Genomic DNA, 22,080 nt, shown 5'->3' with positions numbered 1-22,080 from the left:
GCGGTTCCCTTTGCCGCACGATATGCCAGGTCGTTCACACTGACAGATTTTCATTGATTCATTGGATGTTCACATTCTTCTTCTTCTTCTTCTTCTTCTTCTTCTTCTTCTTCTTCTTCTTCTTCTTCTTCTTCTTCTTCTTCTTCTTCTTCTTCTTCTTCTTCTTCTTCTTCTTCTTCTTCTTCTTCTTCTTCTTCTTCTTCTTCTTCTTCTTCTTCTTCTTCTTCTTCTTCTTCTTCTTCTTCTTCTTCTTATTATTATTTTATATGTGGTCAATATCAGATTCCAGTGTGAACGGGCACGCTCCTGAAATGACCTGCTGCACAAATGAACAATAAAGAAGATGTACGTAGAAAATTGTGACAAAAGTTGCGTGAAAGTCGCACGACTGTTCAGACTGAGGCAGGGGCGTATCTAGACCCAGCACTTCAGTAGGGCACAGAAGGGCACCAACAACTACGAAGCGGGAGCGCGTAGCGCGACCGCGGAAAAAATTTGGCCGGTTTTGGCCGGTTTGTGGGCGAAAATGGGTGGATTTTGTAACTATTTTTTTTTAACTTTATTTCGGTTTTATGGTTAGGTTAGGGTTATGTTATTTAATTATTTTGGGGAGCCAGCCCCCCAAACTCCTGAAATGCATAGAAATCAATGAAATAAATAAAACAATCTGACATTTATATTAATTAAAAAGAGCTAGCCACCCAAACCCCTAAAATACATAGAAATCTATGCATTTTGGAACAGTTACTATATATATAGTCAATAAAGCATTTAGTCATACTTAAAGTTTAAAGTGCTTTACTTGCATTGAACATTGCATTGAACATTGGACATTGAGGAGACATCATTAGAAAGCACAATGTATGTTTCCATAGTTACACAGATGACACACAATTGTACATCTCCGCTGAACCAAATGATCACACAGCTATAAACTCCATTTCCGCCTGTCTCTTAGCAATAAACAAATGGATGACGAACAACTTCCTAAAATTAAATGAGGGCAAAACTGAAATCCTACTAGTCGGTCCTATAACAAAAAGAGAAATGTTACAGAGCAATATGGGGCAACTTACTCCTTGGATCAAACCCGAAGTTACAAGTAAGTGATCATCTACTACTGGTCTATTGAAGGTTCCAAGCCACAGTCTAAAGAAAATCAGGGATGCAGCCTTTGCTAACTATGCACCAAAGTTATGGAACACACTACCTATGGACATTAGGGAAGCTAGATCTCTTAATATTTTCAGAAATAAGCTAAAAACGTACCTCTTCACCATAGCCTTCTAATACACCCCGCTGTTGATTGTACTGTAGCACTATTTTACTCTGGCCATTCTATTGCATAATTTTACTATCTATTCTACTATTCTATTATTGCACTGTATTATTGGTGTGCAAACCAGTCAACTTACAAAAAAGAGCCTGTTGGAGGATTTCAACAAGATAAATGCAGTGCAAAATATTTCACTATAATATTTCAAAGCGAAGTAAAAAATATTATAATAATTATTTGATCATGTTAAATGATCATTTGATCATGTTAAAAAAGGGAAAATAAAAAACATTTGTTAAAAAAAAAAAAAAAAAAAAAAACATTTTTTTTTATTTATTTTTTTTCATCACTGGGGCACAGATGATCATCACTAGGGCACGTGCCCTAGTGATAGTGGTCTAAATACGCCTCTGGACTGAGGTCGCATTGCAAGAATAATCAGACCTGTATCTGCGTTAGGACCACATTATGAAAGTGGCCCCAAATCAGCATAGAAAAATATTAGATTCCATGTGATTTGCGCTGTTCACACTGTTGTGAAGAAATCTGATCTGAGTCGCATATGAGCAAATAAATCAGATTTGGCCGTTTTGGTTTGAACGTGTGTTTGGTCTCCAAATAGTATCCATGGATGATTATATGAGTCCATAGTAGTAAAGACATAATTAGCATAGTAGGTAGTAATATAGTAATATAGGCAAGGAAGATTACTTAGTGGGAAAAGTGCATGATAGTAAAAGACAGTAAGAAGCTGAGCTTTGAGGACTTAATGTTGTATTAGCAGGTTTATAAATGTCCACCAATGGGTCACTTGTACCAGGCAGTGTAAACATATCCTGACTCTCTGTACGCGCCTTGGGTCTCATGAAAGGCGCTATACAAATCTAAGAAATTATTATTATTAATTATCTATCTCTTTTCTCTTTCTCCCTCTTTCTACTTTTCTTTCTCTCTTTTTTCTCTCTCCCTCTCTCTCTCTTTCTCTATCTCGTTCTCTACGTTTCTCTTTCTCTCTACCTCTCTCTCTCTACCTCTTTCCCTCTACCTCTTTCTCTCTATTTTCTCTCTCTCTCTCCTTCTCTCTTTCTCTCTCTCTCCTTCTCTCTTTCTCTCTCTCTCCCCTCTCTCTCTTTCTCTCTCACACACACACTCTCTTCTCACACTTTCTCTCTCTCCCCTCTTTCTCTCTCTATCCTCTCTCTCTCCTCACTCTCTCTCCTCACTCTCCTCTCTCCTCACTCTCTCTCTCCTCTCTCCTCACTCCTCTCTCACTCTCTCTCTCCTCTCTCAATCTCTCTCTCTGCTCTCTTTCTCTCTCTATCTCCTCTCTCTGGTCCTTGTGCAAGACTAGAAAGCGGGGATCTTTAATTAAACACCTGCTATCAGAAGAATAGACAGTCAGAGTGACAAGCTACAGAAGATCGCCACAAACGATAGTACGAGTGATGAAGAGGAAGAAACGGTCGGCGTGGATGGACAAGACGAGCACCCATGGCCCTATCTCCATGAAATGTTCTCTTTGGCCGCAGGCAACACTGATTCTTATAGAATTAGGATGTGCAATGTCGAACCCACGTATAAAAATTTAAAAAATAACTAAACCCTTCATTTTAGTTGCGGTTTCGACTCCCGGAGTCAGCATTGCCTGCGGCTTGGGCCGATCGTCATACTAACTCGTTTGGCTGAGTTAGCGGGAGGGAAGTCGAGGGTGGTAATCTGGCGTTGTTGACAGCAGGTCAGGTCTGGGCGCCTGCTCAGCGAAAGGCAGGAAATGGTGAAGGCAGCGTGACCTCCCACGCGTTATGCTTCACCAATGAGAGTCCTCGCTGCCAGGTGAAAAGAGAGCCACTGGCTGTCTCCACATGTGTCGGCGGAAGCATGTGGTGGACTTCAGGGTTCCCTTGTACCGACCAGTAGGAGGAACATGCGCACAACAACCAGGTAGGGGAGGGGGGGGATTGGCATAACGACTAAATTGGGATGGGGAGAAAAATAGAAAATGAGGCGGAGAAAAAGAGGATACAAAAAAATCAAGCTTGGCGCATGATGGAATGAGTTTGAGACCCCTGTCTATCCTTTGCAATACATTTTTTTTTTACTTTTACATTTAAAAGTAGAAACTTTTTTACTTTTACTCGTGTGTTTTTAGCCAGATACTCTGACTTTTACTTGAGTACGATTTTGAGACATACTTTCCATGGGTACTTTTTACACCCCTGCCTTCAAGCTACATTGTACTTATTGTACTTATTTTATGACTATTCTTATGTCTGCACGTTTATGTTGCACTACTTTTATTGTTTTTTCTACCTATTCTTATGTCTGCAATTTATGCATTGTTTTTATTCTGTCAATTGTGTGCTGATTTTATGCCTATGTTAATTCTATACTAGTTGCTGTGGGGCACTTTGGACTGCGGTCCATCTGTGAAAAGTGCTATATAGTTATTAAAAAAATAATGTGATCCACTTTTTCTCCTTATTTTCTATTTTTTCTCCCATCCAAATTTCGTGTTTCCAATTCTCCCCTCCCCTGTCTTGAACGTTGCTCGCATATGCCCCCCACTGGTCGGTTGTAGGGAGGATAGAAGCCTTGCATCACGTGTCCCCTCCGGTTCACGAGGAGGCAGCCTGTCACATCTTTTCACCTGCCAGCGCGGACTCTCATTGGCGAGGTGTAACGTGTGGGAGGCTCACACACACTACCCCCGTCATTTCCTGTCTCTGCTGTGCAGGCGTCCCCCAACCGACCTGTAGGAGTCGCTGTCCACAACGTCCAGATTACCACCCATCGACTTCCACCCACGAACTGCCAATTGAGCCAGTATGATGGCCGGCCCAAGCCGGAGGCAATGCCAGGCGTGCGTTCCTGAAATCAACTGGGGTTGAGGGGGGGGGGGGTTGGGTAGGAGTGGGGGGGGGAGGTTGGGTAGGAGGGGTGGGTGGGGGACACTGTATAACTGTACAAACAAAACTGTACATTGGATTATTGACAAGACCATACTTGGTAATTTACTGTACATTGGAGGGGGTTGTGTTCGGACATTTACAGGGGCCAGTTTCGAGTTGCAGTCTCCCTTAGATGTTTTTTGAGAGTGTTTTTGAAAGTGGGTAGTGATTCACATTCCTTTACAGCTTTGGGTAGGGCGTTCCACATTGATGTGGCATAATTGCGAAACGTGTTTAGTCCCTTGTTTGAGCCGAATCTGGGTTTAACATGATTTGTGGAGCTCCCTCTGGTGTTGTGATCGTGGTATTCACTGACCTTTGGGAAGTATTTTGACATGTACATGGGTACCTTGGTCGTGTAGTGTATCTTGTAGACCAGGCCCATTGCAAGTTGCTGTACTCTGTCGTCTACTCTAAGCCATCCTAGGTTGTCAAAGTGGGCAGGGGTGAGGTGGGTTCTAGGAGTAAGGTCAAGCAGTAGTCTGACCAGTTTGTTTTGAGATGTTTGTAATTTTGTTTTTAGCGCCTTTGAGGTGCTTTGGTACCATGAGGTGCAAGCATAGTCGTAGTACCCTTGAATGAGTGCTCCTGCTAGAGTCTTCAGGGTATTCTTGTTTACCAGTGAGGAGATCCGGTACAAGAATCGAGTTCGTTGGTTGACTTTTTTTATTACATTGGATGCCATTTTGTCACAGGAAAGATTTGCCTCTAGGATGGAACCCAGGTAGGTAATATCTTCTTTCCTTGTGACAATATTGTCACCCACTGTAACTGAGAAGCCGTCGGTCTTGCTGAGTTTGTTATTTGAACCGAAGAGAATTGCCCATGTGTAATGATAGTTTGTTATCAGCGAGCCATATGCAGATTTTGCCTAGTTCTGAGCTGAGGGTTTTTTCAACCTGTAACTTGTTCTTGTCAGAGACCAGCAGGGCTGAGTCGTCCGCAAACAGGAACAAGTTGCAGTCACAAGCTGACGACATGTCATTTGCATAAATTAGGAACAGTAGCGGACCTAGTATGCTTCCTTGTGGAACACCACAGCTTACTGTGAGGGGGGGGGATAGGGTACCGTTTACCTCCACCATCTGCTCTCTCCCCTCCAGGTAGGATTGCATCCAGCTCACTGATAGACTATCAAAACCAATTGCTTTTAGCTTGTCAATCAGAATGGTGTGATTGACAGTGTCGAAGGCCTTTTGTAGGTCCAGCATGACCATGCCGCAGTATTTGCCCGCGTCCACCTCTTGTTTGATGTGGTTGTTTAAATAGAGAAGGCATGTGTCAGTGGAGTGGGATGTTCTGAAGCCAGATTGGAATTCGTAGATTCGATTTTTTTCCGCAAGGTATTTTTCGACCTGTTCGTATACAATTTTTTCCATGACTTTCGAGATGGAGGTAAGGATAGAAACAGGGCGGTAGTTGCCTGGGTCTAATTTACTGCCTTTTTTGTGCAGAGGGGTCACTCTCGCAATTTTGAAGTCCTTGGGGACGTAGGCTACTTATAGCGAGTACTTATCTTACCCGAGTGCAACCCCGTCCCATGACGAACGCATGCCTGGGCAATGCTGACACCCGGATTCGAGACCGGAGTCTCTTGCATTGGTGACAAGCGCAATCTCCGCTGCGCCACCCAGCTGCCAGAGTTATTAATATTTATTATTATTATATAGTAAAAAATGCATGCATTGAAATGTCTGTAAAGTCTCGACGACATTGAAAATGAGGGTGACCTCAATTGTCCTTTCAAGAATAAATAAAGGTTTGAATATCATGCCACTTTGTGTATACTGCACCTTGTGTATACCGTTTACTTTTACTCTTTACTCATAGTATATATTCAGATTCTGCCTGTATCTATTGTAACATAATATAACCGATAGGGCACTGTTTATTTTTCTCATCTTTTTATAGTCAGTATATTATATTGTTTACACTGTTTATCTTTCTTATATTTTTATATTCAGACTTAATTATATTATTTACACTGAATATTTGTATATTCAGATCAAATTGTATTGCCTATGTATATCTATACTATTTATACCCTGCCCATACCTGTACCCCTCCCCCACGCTGCTTCTATGACGCCCGGATTTTCCCAAGGAATCAGATGAGATCAATAAAGGAATATCTTATCTTATCTTATTTTGATGGGAGGAAACCAGGTTCAGACTATACGAATAATAAACGTGAATTATTAAACTACTAATAATAAGTATACAAGTTTGAATCGCCCCTCCCGGAGCGCGTGCACGGTCTCTTTGCTCGGGTACCGGTCTGCGTTGCATCAGCGGCAGATGCGCCTCCATCATCATCATCATCATCATCATCATCATCATCATCATCATCCACCGGCGATTGTCAAGGTCGTCAGCGCGAGGCATCACGGGACAGCCACAGTCACACCCCGCCCCGCCCACCCTGCCAGAGCTGACCGACTAACCGAGTCACGTTAGACCCTATAGGAATAGGATTTGTATTTATTTACTTTTATTGAGAAAACAAATGATACAACGTCAGACATCTATATTTAAAACAGAGGGATGACTTAGAACATTAAACCGTTAAACAGCGGAATGGTTGTATTATAGACAGTGAACATGCAGATGAAATTTAGGATCACGACGAGATTTATCATTCAAATGAACATTGCTTTCAAAATAATAAACAATAACTTATTCAAGAGTGACCGGTGTTTCTTAAAAAAAAAAAAAAAAAAAAAAAAAGATATAAATATATTTCCCAAAACTGAATCGAATCGTTGGAAACTGCAGGGCGGTCATTATGATGACGTCATCGCCGCCCGTCCCACCCGTGATGTCGGCTGCAGCAGCTGCGTGACGCGCGGTGACGGGAGAGGATGACGTCATCCTGAAACAAGGGAGGAGGCTGCAGGGAGGAGGAGGACATCATCCTGAAACACGGCGTCTCGCCTCCGTCCTCCATCCTTCAGGGGACGGATTTAGAACCGATATCTTCCTATACTAGGCGCGCGGCGGTGGTGTATTTGTACTAGGCGCGCGGCGGTGGTGTATCTGTACTAGGCGCGCGGCGGTGGTGTATCTGTACTAGGCGCGCGGCGGTGGTGTATCTGTACTAGGCGCGCGGCGGTGGTGTATCTGTACTAGGCGCGCGGCGGTGGTGTATCTGTACTAGGCGCGCGGCGGTGGTGTATTTGTACTAGGCGCGCGGCGGCGCGGTGGTGTATTGAGTCCTACGGCAAGCATCACGTTCTGGAGCTGGAGGACGAACGACTTCTAATCTAGTGGATCTTCACTTCAGTCACGACAGCCAGGTGAGGATCTTCTACTTCTATCACCACTCGATGTGTGATGTTGTTGTCACTGTAAAGATTGTAGTCTACTATCAATAAGACAGACGGTTAGCCAGCTGTTTATTGTCTGAAGGTTGCACACACAGGTGCCCTGATTATATAGTCCTACCAGTCAGTCACCATAGTAACAGCTCACATGATGTTATACAGTGATTATTATAGGTAATTTCTGAGCTAATAAAAACAGATTGATGTTGGTATGACATAAATAAACACGTCCTGGTTCCCAGTGAAGGATGTGGAGGAACAGCTGGGTGGACGCCACGTTTGTATCCCCGTTTACAGTAACTGCCCCGATATTGCTGCTGCGATGGACGCCTAAAGTAAAATAAGACCCTTATTATTACACTTTAAAATATGCATATGCTTCAGTTTAGTCTATAGTTTTCGTTTGGTTGAAGTGATGAGATTGCGTGGACTGGAGGAGGTTGTGTTTAACCAGTACAGTCTGTGACCATGGACAGCGCCCTATGAATGACTGATTGAATTGAAAAACTTTATTAACAGATTGCAGAATGGGTACAATACAGTACGGCTAAGGTTAAGGGGATGCAGACCAGAGAAAGACGTTTGTCTTGTTTACATCATCAGGGTCCCCCATTTTCAATTCATAGTGTATAACGACGCTTCTCTCTGTTCCAGTCCTGAAGACCAGCGCGGCGGGGGGTCTTCTCTTCACACCTGAAGCTCCTCTCCTCCTCCTCCTCCTCCTCCTCTTTTGGGAGCAGTTTCATCCCTTCGTCGGTGACCTCATCCTGGGAAGATGGAGGGAGAGGCAAGTGCTGCGCGCTGCGCCTCATTCAGAATCAGAGCACAGTTTGAACGTTATATACGTGCCGTGCCGTCAGTGTCTCACAGTCTCAGACCTAACCTCTTGCATGGCTGTGTTGGAGCCATCAGCTAAAAGCTAATCGTGGTTTACTTTACACCACAGCTTCCTGTGTGGTTTAAATAGTTCTCTTCTACAGCACGTTGGGTTTTCAGATACATTAACGAGGCTGCTGCCTCTGGGGTCGTAAGCTCCGTATATGAGTCACCACTATAGCTTCTGTACCACTGTGTGACTTCACGAGTCACGACCAACACACAGTTTTTTAGATGTGTGTGTGTGTGTGTGTGTGTGTGTGTTCATTTGTTCACGTGTGTGCGTGTGACTGTGTGCGTGTGTTTGCATGCCTGCATGCCATATGCTTGCCTGCGGATAAGTGTTTGTTTGTGTGTATACAGCATGTGTAATGTGTACATGTGTGTGTGTGTGTTCATTTGTTCACGTGTGTGCGTGTGACTGTGTGTGTGTGTGTTTGCATGCCTGCATGAACGATATGCTTGCCTATGGATGAGTGTTTGTTGTGAATGTGTATGTGCGTGTTTGTTAATTTGTTCATGTGTGTGTGTGTGTGTGTTTGCATGCCTGTATGCTTGCCTGCGGATGAGTGTGTGTGTGTGTGCGTGTGTGTGCGTGTGTGTGTGTGTGTGTGTGTGTGTGTGTGTGTGTGTGTGTGTGTGTGTGTGTGTGGGTGTGGGGCACAGATACAGCCGACCATGCCATGCCTTGGCTTCACATATTGACGTTTCTGTCAATAAACAACAGCCTTTGGGGCTTTTGGATTCTTTAGTCAATCCATGTGTTGATGTTATTGGAGTTATAGCCAAACCAGCTCAATGCAATCTGTCCTCTTCGTGTTTATATTATTTTATTGGCTTAGGGAAGATGTAGGTCACTGGAGACCTTTTGCTGGTAAAGTCACTGTATGCCATTTTTGTGTGTGTGTGTGTGTGTGTGTGAGTGTGTGTGTGTGTTAAGATGTCAATGTGTGTATAAAATAACATACATGATGTCATTGTGCGTATAACTCCATGCCAATGCACCCTCTCCCACCCGTAGTGGGTTTTGATGTTAGTAGTAGTAATGGTGTCGTCTTCATTTACCGCTTTCATTTAGCTTTCCTTTCTAGTCAGCATCCTGATTAAACTGTCACCTCCAGGCCGTTGCTATGACTACGAGGTAGCGAGGTGGAGACACTCATGGAAGAGCTATAGGGGAATGAAGACGGACGTGACTAAAGAGAGAGGGATAGAGAAAGAGAGCGGAGAGAGGAATAGAGATAAACCCATCTGATGGAATGGGAACATGCAGCTCAGAAAGGGCCGTAGAGATCACTTCTCATTTAGCGAGAAATGAGAAAGTAGGAATGTAGTGGTGTGTTTGTTTTCATCTTGCGATGGCTGACTTTGTCAACAGAGTGGTGCAGGTGCCAGTTCATAAGGCTTCATAAGGCTTCATACGGCTTTATAAGGCTTAATAAACAGTAACTGGCAAGACACTGCTGCAGGGTTCTACGCTAACCTTTTTCCCAAGGAGCACACAATGAAATTTAGGAGCACACAAAGAGCACAGTGAAAAATGTTGAGTTTATTAACAAACTATTTATTACATGCATACTGTGCGTGTGTGTATGCGTGCGTGTGCATACTAAGGGACACACATCTGTGCAATAGCACATACCACCAAAATCACACATTGGCCCATGCCTATACTGTAGGAGCTATTATGATGGTGGCATATTATTTATTATTTGTAATATTATTATTGGACACCTGATGGCGGGCTTTAGATTAGACAGCACTGGTTATGTACTTAGGGGGTCACAGGTGCAGTAATTAGGGGAACACAGGTAGTGAGGAGCCACACCCAGCTCAGCAGCCCAGCAGCCAGAAGCAGATATCACAGAAATACAGAATAAACATTCAGTGAGCTAAAGTGAGCCTTAGGCTATGGTTAGACTAGTGTATTCCTGGCGTTTTTTTATACGTTTTTGACGACGTTTGATGTCCTATCTACACAGAAATGCGTTTTTTGGCGTTTTTTTGTGGATACGGCTGAAACGCAAAATTGTGTTTGCGTTTGGAGATACGCAAAAAAAACGAATCGACAACAGCGTGTAGTCAGCACGGAGCAGTTGTTGCGAAAACGCCCATGCGCAGTAGATACCATCTGCGTGCCCTTCCGGTGACAACAGTGTGTGTGTTTGGGACAGAGCTCCGTGTCCCAAATAGCTTCAGCTACCATGTGTTGTCAAGTTATTGTTATAAGGACCCCAGTCCAAGCTACAACAGTCTGCATTCCCTTAACAATTGTTTGTATTGAGCCGTATTGTATTGTACCCATATGCAATATGTTAAATAAAGTTTACATCCATTCATTCTGCTAGCATTACCGATTGCATGAGCAGCTGGCTAACGTGAGCTATCAGGATTCAGACCCTGTTAGCTCAGAGTTCCTCTTTCAACTTAACAAGCATTAAACAAAATGGCCCAGTCATCTATTCACCTTTGTTTAATACACACAGCGTTGTCTCTAATGTTATCTAACTACTGATAGCTCGCGATATCATCAGTTTTGGTGCTGGCTAAGTAGCGTGAGCTAACGTTAGCTTCTAGCCACAATGCTATATTGTTATAATGGCATACTCCATTGACGTTAGCATGCAGCTAACAATGCTACCGATCGTTTTTTAGACTAAACTATCCGCTCTTGGTGGTCACTTGTGTTGATGTTAGTTTTGTTTCATCAACAAATGACAGGCAGAACACACAGTGAATGTATCCGTTTTGTTTATTGCACTTTTATTAGGCTTTGCTGAAAAATTATTGCTGCATTGAGTAAATAGGCAAGATGGTGGCGCGGCATAGGCGCCTGCCTTATTGACATTTTCTTTGCTGGAGCTTCCACCAGGAAGTGTATTGGCACATTCGTTCTGATTGGTTGAAATTGCCTTCATGTTTGCCACCTACTGCCACCTACTGCTTTGGCAGTGTACTACATCAGTGTGCTCGGCTGACAAAAACGAAAGTGTGACTCAGGCGCACGACGTCGCGGCGATACGCATATGAAAACAATACGAAGATGATACGAAAGGTGTAACCGCAGCCTTAACGGTACATATACAGCTGTGATATTTACATTTACATTGAGTCATTTAGTCATTCTATCCAAAGTGACTTCCAAGTTGTGAACAACAAGTCAGCAGGAAGGTACAACTCTGGCAGCTATACGTGTCAGTAACATTGTTCATCAAACAGTGTTGAACTTGAGTGCTACACTCTGAGATAATTAGCATAGTAGATAGTATAGGTAAGGTTGATTCCTTAGTAGCAGAGTGCATACTAGTAAAAGACAGGTTTGTGTTTTTTTTTTCTTCATTTCACATATTGATTGAAGAAGTGTGTTCTTTGTCAACGGTGGAAAATTGTGTGGTTTTCGGCTGTCCTGACTGGTGTGATATGAAGCAAACATATAGCTGTACATATACAGCTGTGATATGAAGCAAAGCGGTACATATACAGCTGTGATATGAAGCAAAGCGGTACATATATAGCTGTGATATGAAGCAAAGCGTAGTGGTACATACAGCTGTGATATGAAGCAAAGTGGTACATATACTGCTGTGATATGAAGCAAAGTGTTGTATATACAGCTGTGATATGAAGCAAAGTGGTACATATACAGCTGTGATATGAAGCAAAGTGGTACATATACAGCTGTGATATGAAGCAAAGTGGTACATATACAGCTGTGATATGAAGCAAAGCGTAGTGGCACATATACAGCTGTGATATGAAGCAAATCGGTACATATACAGCTGTGATATGAAGCAAAGCGTAGTGGTACATATACAGCTGTGATATGAAGCAAAGCGTAGCGGTAGCGGTTATTGGAAATAAGAATTTGTTCTTAATTGATCTGCCTGGTTAAATAAAGGTTAAATGAATAAAAGGGGTGGAACGGTTCACAAAATCGACGGTTCGGTTCGTATCACGGTTTTAGGTTTACAGTTTTCGGTTCGGTTCGGTATACGTTGTTTTTTATTTAAAATAAATGTAACACTCTAAAAATACCATACATCAACATAAGATATATAGCCTAAAAATAATCCAACTTTTCAGTTATTCTCAAGGACGTAGTCATGCAAAAACTGAAAGAATGAGGCCATTTGACATCAGGCACATTATGTGACGGTTAGAGCTAGGAGAGATTTTGGTACAGCAAGAGGGGAGGCAATGCTGATTTAAACATGCTTCTCATTTATTTGGTCAAATAAAAGGTTTACCTTTAATAATGTTTGGCACACAAAGACCGAACTGACTGAAAAATATAGGCATTTGTCAAAGTATTAACTCGTCAATATACCCCCCTTCCCCACTAATCGAACTGGTGTTGTGGAGTCACTTCTCTCTGAGCGTTTCCACGGTTAGCTTGCGGCTAACATTAGTTAGCTCGCGGCTAAAGTTAGTTAGCTCGTAGCTGACGTAACGTTATATAACCGAACAATACACACATGCCCCCCGAATGCGTACATTCGGTACGACCTCCGCGGTTCGGGGCATGTGTGTATTGTTCGGTACACGGTTCGAATGCGTACCGTTCCACCCCTACTGTTAACCCTTTTGTTACCGACTGATGTCCTGGACGTTTGGTTATTATGAGGCGTTATGGGCGCGGCCTCTCTAGTCCATCACTTCTACAGAGTCACTGTGACTTGACAGGATGAGAGAAAGAAAGGAAGGTGAGAGGAGAGAGGGAGAGATAGAGAGAGAGAGGTGATAGAGAGATAGAGGAGAGAAAGAGAGAGAGAGGAGAGAGCGATGGAGAGAGAGGAGAGAGAAAGAGAGAGAGAGGGAGGGGAAGGTGAACGTCAGGGCAAGCTCAGCAGGGGGTGGAGGGGCAGAAAGATGTGCAGGGTGGGGGTAGAGTGACGTGCACAGGCCCACGTGCGCTACTCCGCATTGTTTACATGTATATATATATATCAACATATATGTTGAAACGCCAGCGCAAGGTCATGCTTCAGCCCCGTGACAGACGTGTCACCTTCTGACAGATAGCTCCTGTCCATCAGCATCATGAAGCCACGTCGTCATCCTTTCACTTTCATGTTGCAGGACAAACCGCTGTTACCGGATGTTTAATGAAAACACTTTAGAAGAGGAGATTTTCATAAACCCATATTCATTTAGTTGTGGTTTACATGTTCTGGTAGAATGTGATCCTGACATACAGATGGAACACGTTTACTGTCTCATATTTCTCCTATATTTGACTATGGATACATCATTATTTATAATTCACTGAATGAATATTATCATCCTCTCTTAATCTAGGTCACACTTGCAGTACCATCTTGTTCACGTCACCTTGTGTATACTGTTTACTTTTACTCTTACTCATAGTATATATTCAGATTAAAATGTATTATAATGTATAATATAACCGATAGGGCATACAGATCTTATCTTATCACAAACTAGTATTGAACCAATAATATGTATGTATAGAGGCAGGGTCCCCCACTAAATTCTAATAGAAGGAATGGATTTATTAGGATGTAAACACCAGCGTTTCAACAGAGAAATGTTCATCAGGGCCTTGAATAAAGACTGCTTTGTCTAGTGGACTTTATAGACTAATAAATCTATTCCTCGGCAGCCTGGCACCAAACTGCATACCCATCTGTCTTTATTCTACAACTTCTCCACTAGCAACCCCACATTCGCCATATTGGATTTTCCCGCCGTTTTGAATTTCTTGTGAATCATCACCTTTTCCCTGCTCATCCTCGGCTGTTCATCCCATTCTCACGAAGCTCCCTCTGTGCCGCCCAGGGACGAACGTCATCTAACGTCATCGATGTAACGTTCAGAATGAATGCTTTTGTTCCCAAAAGCTGTGTTCCATAGCTGTTAGCAATGGCAGCAGCCAGCTAGCTTGCTTTGTTGGATTATCTCATGTTCGCTATTAAGTAAAAACAATATCATATGTTAACGTGGGAGGGGGGGTTCAACTAGTATTGAATAGCTCCCAGTGACTATCGAATATAATATCCAATAGCAATTTTGTGAGTTTTGCCCATCCCTATTTCTTTTTGATTACCTGGGTGGTTTTCATTAAGTTAAATAGAATAACGTCATTAACACTTTGGATGCCAGCGACGACTATTCTCATTTTATCAGCCCCCCCGTTGAGTGCCGACGACGAGAAATGTCGTTTGATTTTTTTATTAGCGATTTGAATTCATATTTCATCAACCGAGTCTCCCGTTGGTACAGCAGCCCCTCTAGGAGCTCAGATGGGAAAAAAGCGCCCCCTATCGTCTATCCCTGTGTAACTGCAGGTCAGTCGATTAGACTGACCTGGGATCTGTAGATCTGTAGAGGTGGAGCCAACTGGCTCCATTGTGCTGGCGAGCTGTCTGATCAAGAGGGATCTGATCGCAAGACGGAAAGCAGCCTGGAATATATATTTACAGCAGCCAATAATCAATCAATAAACGCAATCGATATTTGGAATGGCGATCAGGAATTGGAATAATCTTTTTGGAGAACATCTGATCTAAGGAAAGGAGTCTATGTTACCAGTCTTGGGCAGCGTTTCCGTTAGCCGGTAATTACCGGTATTTGACCGGCAAAATCTGTTGAAGTCCGACATATTTAATCTCTCCGGTCATAATGTCCGGTGAAAGTAATTCCCTCTGGGCACAATTTGGTTATTTGAGTTGTGTTCGAATGGGCTGGAATTGAGTGGCCTATGCGATGAACGAAACAATCATTGCATTTGTTGTCGTTGCTTCGCCAAGCAGCCGGTCTGATAATGACGACGCTGTGTCGGCGAGAGCTTGCTGCTGGATTTGCGAGAAGCATGCAGCTGCAGACCCACAGAACCCACCAGCTTTGCTGGCACAGTGCGGTCCCCAGACCTGGAAAGCTGCTCTGCGGGTCTGCAGCTGGATGCTTCTTGCAAACTAACTGCGGCCGGCTCGCGCTGACGACAGCTTTCATTGTTGGACCGGCTGCTTGGTGAAGCAACGATGAAACGAATGTAATGAATCGTTCGTCGCATAGGCTATTTGGTTTTGGCCTATTTTAGTGCAGTTCGGGTGGTCGAATTGTGCTTGGAGGGAGTTATTTTCACCGGACATTATGACCAGCACCAAGTCGTTGGGAGGTGGAGATATACATCACGCAAACCCACGATAATGTTGCCGTCTCTCTCTGCCAAATTTCTCAGTTCTTCGCTTGATATAATTAATACAAATGTCCAATATAACGGAATTCGTTAGCTCATAAAAATGTGATTATAACAGACTGCTGTTTAGTGTCGGACCGACTGCCCACATACGCGGTCTATTTTATTTCAAGTCAGCAGCAGCACGGAGTATCGAGGGACTTATTTTATTTGGAATATATTAATGACTGTATACGCAAAAGTAGCCTAGTTTTAAGTAATAATATTATAAATATACATGCCTTGAGGATGACATTCTTTATATAGCCTGCCTATCAATTGTTTTAAAGCTCAATAAACTATGACCGGAATTAATCTCATTTGTCCGGTAGATTGAAATCTTGCAGGTCACGGAGACCGGCAACAATTTTTTCTAACGGAAACCCTGGTCTTGGGGTAATCGGAGCTGTATTCACTGAGATAACAGCGTGTCCCTATGTGTGTATGTGTGTGTGTGCTGTGATCTTGAGGAAACGAGAGAATAGATTTTTCAGCCCGCGTCTATAGCGTGCATAAGTACACATATACTATCGATAATCTAGCGTTTATTTGAAAACGATTTATAAATAGGCAGACAAATGACAACGTGTCTAGTGTATTCGAGAATATTCCAATAAATGCCGTTTATGGGGGAATCTTTCAATTTTCAGAAAATTTTCGAGAGAACGATAGCTTTTCGAAATGCTATAAAAACGATATGAACCGATTAAAAAACAATCCGTTTCGACAATGTTGACTGCAAACAAGTCATTGATAAGCGACGGGCAGATTAGACACATAGCCATAATTTAAAACATAGATTAGGCGTTTTTAACGCTAACATTGAAGTGGATGATGGCATTCAACGGGGTAAAAAGGTAAACAAGGTCGGCACTGATAGTGTTAAGACAGACCTGCAGAACAGGTGTTTTGATAGTTTTTTGTATTGTTTTATTGTGGATCCCCATTAGTAGTATCCTATCTCTTCTCAGTCAGTCAGATAAATCACATGGACCCATAATCCAAGACTTTGTAGACTGGTGTGATGGCTGTTTTCTGGATTTAAATGTATCCAAAACCAAAGAAATTATTATCTCACAAAACACATAGAAGTCGCCCCAACAACCATCCACAGAGCTGAGGTGGAAATTGTCCAGAACTACAAATACTTAGGAACTGTGTTTGATGACAAACTTAAATTTAGTGACAAGTAACACAGATGTTATAATAAAAAAGGCTCATCAGCTTCTGTACTGTCTTCGTAAACTAAACTCCTTTGGAGTCGACCAGAGAATTCTGACAATGTTTTATTCTTCTTTTATTGAGAGTATTTTAACCTTTTCATTTGTATGCTGGTTCACATCCCTCTGTCAAAGAGACAAGAACAAACTGCAAGGTGTTGTCAACCTTAGCTCAATCGGCAGAACACAAAGATCCCTAATGCAGATTTTACAGTGCTCAAGTGCTCAAGAAAGCACATACAATTATTGATGACCCCACACATGTCCTTCATGTGTGTTTTGACCTGCTGCCCCCAGGAAAGTGCTTTAGACAGCCTGCCTGCAAAACAAACAGAATAAAGTTTGGGTTTGTACCAGAGGCCATTCGACTGGTGAATGGCCACAGTACAAGGAAAGGTCAGTTTACTAACATGCACCATTCGACCCCTTGATTTAAAATGTTTTGATGAAAGTGCACTTTTTTTTATACCGACCGAATCTATTTATTTATTTATTGGACTGACAGATCAACAGTGTAAGGATCCCGTTCTGTCAGTGTCATGTCTCTTGTGCTTTGAAGTGTCATGTATGTCTCTTGTCCCTGTTTTGTCTTGTTTTGTCTTGAATGTGTAGAAATGCAGCTGTTTGCTGTATCATGCTCTAAATTGCCCCTTGCGGGACTAATAAAGTTTTTCTAATTGAATTGAATTGAATTGAATTGAATTGAATTGAATTGAATAGTCTACACCAAGGTGAGACTACTCTTCCTGGGGTCCAAACATTTAAAATACAAACACAAATTCTTTTTAAATAAAAATATAAAACCACAAACATTGAAGTACTCACAAGAAAACATCACAACAAATCAAACAAGTGAATCAAAGCTCACTCAATATTCATAAGTCAAATATCACAATTCTCCAACCATAGAATACATATTCCATAATCAGTCCATAAAAACAAAACAGATACAAATCGTTGATATGATTTTAACTCATAATATAGCATAACTTGTCTCAAGTCACCGATCACCTGTTTGACTCCTCCAGTCTCTCTTATTGCTGCAGCAAACCCTTCATGTGGGACCCAGTTTCAATTTATTATTATTTATTGCTTGGAAATGTCACCTAATGCCCCGCAAGCTATACACATACGAGAGTGGATTAGCAGAATATAAAGCTCTCTGCTGGCCAGGGATTGTGAGGTTATTTATGAGTGCGTAACAGTTATGACCACAGTGGGGTCCAGTTTAATTATATGATGACATTCATGAAACACTGTTGTTTTTCTTTGACATTGACATTTTTTTAATGGAAACTGAAACCACTCCAGTATTTTTCCATCCTGAGACAGCAGTACAGCACGAGAGAGAGAGAGAGAGAGAGAGAGAGAGAGAGAGAGAGAGAGAGAGAGAGAGAGAGAGAGAGAGAGAGAGAGAGAGAGAGAGAGAGAGAGAGAGAAGGAGAGAAGGAGAGAGAGAGGGGATTGAATGATAAGATTACAGTTATTGTCTAATCTAATCTAGGGGCCCCGCCTCTGGAACCAACTGTACCCCCTACTCTGCTCTCCTGTGTCGTCTCAGGACCCGAAATTAGAGAGGAGTGGTTTCAGTTTCCAATAAAAGGACTTAAAACCGCTACCTCATCCTGACTCTATTTAACACGCCATTTGACATTTTACATTTTGTCATTTCAATTTGATCCAAAGTGACTTACGAGTTCTGTACAACAAGTCAGCAGGCAGGGTACACCTCTTTCAGCTGAGTAACAATGTTCATCGAAACAGTGTTGAAACGTGGGTGCTGCAATGTTGAGTGCATAGTAGTAGAGACCTATTAGTATAGTAGGTAGTAAGGTACAGTAGTCACGATCACGCCCATGCCCTCTTTCTAGAGATCCACATGCAAATGGTCCAAAATGCTGCAGCCAGGCTACTCACAAGGTCAAAAAAATCATGTCACATCACTCCCATTCTGGTATCCCTGCACTGGCTCCCGGTACACTATAGAATTCACTTCAAAGTCCTCACTTTTACTTTCAGAGCACTCCACGGTCAGGCCCTTATCTACATCACTGAACTCATCCATCCCTACACCAACACCCGCTCACTCAGATCTGCCGATCGAGCTTTTGAGGTGACGGCACCAAGGCTCTGGAATGCCCTCCCCCTGGACCTGTGAACTGCCCCCTCTGAAAACTCTTTTAAAAAACAGCTAAAACACATATGTTTAGACAGGATTTTGGTCATATATAGGCACCCTTTTTGTCCTCACTGTTCCTATAGTTTTTAATTATTGACTGATGATTTTATTTAAATTCTTTTATTCTCTTATTTTATTTAGTTCACTGTTTTTAACTCCTGTCTGTTGTGTAAAGCACCCTGTGCATTTGTGCTGTGAAGGGTGCTATATAAATAAAGGTCATTCATTCATTCATTCATTCACATCAGTACTGACCACTCTGTGGTGGAATAACAAAGGGCCCTTGTTAGTACTAACCACTCCCACCTGACCCTCGTTAGTACTAACCACTCCCACCTGGCCCTCATTATTACTAACCACTCCCACCTGGCCCTCGTTATTACTAACCACTCCCACCTGGCCTAGTACTAACCACTCCCACCTGACCCTCGTTAGTACTAACCACTCCCACCTGGCCCTCATTATTACTAACCACTCCCACCTGGCCCTCGTTATTACTAACCACTCCCACCTGGCCTAGTACTAACCACTCCCACCTGACCCTCGTTAGTACTAACCACTCCCACCTGGCCCTCGTTATTACTAACCACTCCCACCTGGCCTAGTACTAACCACTCCCACCTGACCCTCGTTAGTACTAACCACTCCCACCTGGCCCTCGTTAGTACTAACCACTCCCACCTGGCCCTCGTTATTACTAACCACTCCCACCTGGCCCTCGTTATTACTAACCACTCCCACCTGGCCCTCGTTATTACTAACCACTCTCACCTGGCCCTCGTTAGTACTAACCACTCCCACCTGGCCCTCGTTATTACTAACCACTCTCACCTGGCCCTCGTTAGTACTAACCACTCCCACCTGGCCCTCTATGTACTAACCACTCCCACCTGGCCCTCGTTATTACTAACCACTCCCACCTGGCCCTCGTTATTACTAACCACTCCCACCTGGCCCTCGTTATTACTAACCACTCCCACATGGCCCTCGTTAGTACTAACCACTCCCACCTGGCCCTCGTTAGTACTAACCACTCCCACCTGGCCCTCGTTATTACTAACCACTTGTTGCTGAGCTGTATTTCTGAACTAGGTTTTTACTTAAAAGGGTTCTGCCTGGATTATCATGAAACACTGTTTGCCTGCAACTGTACCCTGTAGGTCATTACACACCTTGACAACCATTGGAGTATGAATCTCCCTGGCACCGCCCCTTGACAACCATTGGAGTATGAATCTCCCTGGCACCACCCCTTGACAACCATTGGAGTATGAATCTCCCTGGCACCGCCCCTTGACAACCATTGGAGTATGAATCTCCCTGGCACCGCCCCTTGACAACCATTGGAGTATGAATCTCTCTGGCACCGCCCCTCCTGAGCCAAAGGCGGACCAAGGGCAGTGGATCAGCTGAGGCCTTGCCGAGGCCAGAACAAGCGTATCGCATGACCTCCAGCGATATTCTGCCCCGTCAGCGCTGTTTTCCTCGCTGCACAGTGTCCCATATTACTGACTTTCAGCAGAAAGACAAGACACAGCGTTCAGCCTGCTGTCCCAACGTGAACCCATCAAGGAGTCTCGTGTCCGGGAGAAGTGGACAAGGAGGGATCGGGGACATCCCTGATTCAGCTGGACGGGGTGCGATGACTGGCAAATGCCGTTATGGTCTGGGTCTACAAGGTGTTCACTCTGTACCTGAAGCGTGGGGGTAGAATTATGGAAATACATGTTGCATTTGAAATACAACAAGTGTGTAATGTTGAATTACCAATGAGTCATAAGCATACATTTCCAGTTGTCCCTGGATCTGGTCAATCGTTACGTTTCTACTCTGAACCCAAATGCAGGACAAGCAGGCGGGGGGGAAATAACAGACTTTCATCTAGGCTGAGGGACAGAGGAAAGAGGACAACATGTTGACTGAAAGAGGCCATGCAGGTAGCTAGCAGAGCAACATGTTGACTGTCCAGCTGGAATGCAGGTTGAGGTGTGGGCTGTTGTTGTTGTTGTGCATGCTAGCATGCAGTGGCTCGGGAGGTTGATGGTAGGGAGGGGAGAGAAGCAGAAAGATATAGGTAGTGTAAAAAGTAAAGAAATATATAGATTTTTTGTCTTGAAGGAAAAGAAGATACCAGCGTCAGAGCAGGTTTGGGAGAGGGTCTTTCCGGGGCTGGTGGGAGGGACTATTTGGGGCAATGTAGATATAAAGTTTAATAGTATAGAGTGTGAACATAATGATTTTATGTTGAAACACAATAGGATGTACACAAAAACGGTGTTAAGTCATATTGATAATAGTATAAGTAGGGTATGTGATGTGTGCAACGACAAAGATGAATCTTTTATGCATATGTTTATGGAATGCGATGGTCTGCAGGTGTTTCATACAAGGCTGAAAGAGGGCCTGGGGGTGAACTGGGGAGAGGGGAGGGAGAATGGGCTGGATTGGAAAAAGAGGTTTTTGTTTGGTTTTTTTGATGGGAAAAAGGAGGAGAAAAACTTGATGAATTATGTATTGAGCCATGCTAGATATGCTATTGTGTACAGAAGAAGGATAGCTTTTTTTGATCAAAAGAAGGTGGAGGTGTGGCCTTTGTTTAAAAACATGATGAAAAAAGATCTAAAACTGTCTGGAAAATATATGAGTAAAGAAATGTTTGAGAAATGGTTTATTGACAGCGGGAAATGTATAAGGATGGAGAGAGGTCAAGTAGAGTTTTGTTTTGGATAGTGGTTTTCTTGTTTTGTATGGGGAAGGGAAGGATCTGGTTCTAATGTCAAGTTAGACCGCGCTCTCAAGATACGACACTGGGTGCTGAAGTCCCATTAAGTATTATATAAAAGAAGCAGTGAAGCCAGACCAGCACTCTCAGGTTAAAAATGTAATGGCAGCCTGAAACATGTTTCGGAATTGCATATTCCTTCGTCAGTGTTATATATCTGGTTCTGAAATAATATTGTATGTATATAATTGAAATGTATAACATGTAAAATATGACTATTTTTGATAATAAAAAGTAAAAAAAAAAAAAAAAAAGCAGTTGTCTGGTAATCCGGAGGTT

The 22,080-nt window shown here is 43.0% G+C and overlaps 1 protein-coding gene across 1 annotated transcript in view; it reads left to right on the top strand.

Moving 5' to 3' along the window:
* The first annotated feature begins 7,317 nt into the window (after positions 1-7,317).
* Positions 7,318-22,080, top strand: part of slc2a3a (solute carrier family 2 member 3a) — a 42,082-nt gene continuing 27,319 nt past the window's right edge. The window contains exons 1-2 of the mRNA XM_084326775.1: positions 7,318-7,519; positions 8,201-8,333. Of these exons, the coding sequence (XP_084182901.1) occupies positions 8,322-8,333 (12 nt within the window). The 5' untranslated portion in view covers positions 7,318-7,519; positions 8,201-8,321. The remainder of the gene's footprint in view (positions 7,520-8,200; positions 8,334-22,080) is intronic.

This window comes from Notolepis coatsorum (assembly GCF_963971535.1).
Source record: "Notolepis coatsorum genome assembly, chromosome: 13".
Classification (NCBI taxonomy): Eukaryota; Metazoa; Chordata; class Actinopteri; order Aulopiformes; family Paralepididae; genus Notolepis; species Notolepis coatsorum.
This window is presented reverse-complemented; position numbering and strand designations above follow the sequence as displayed.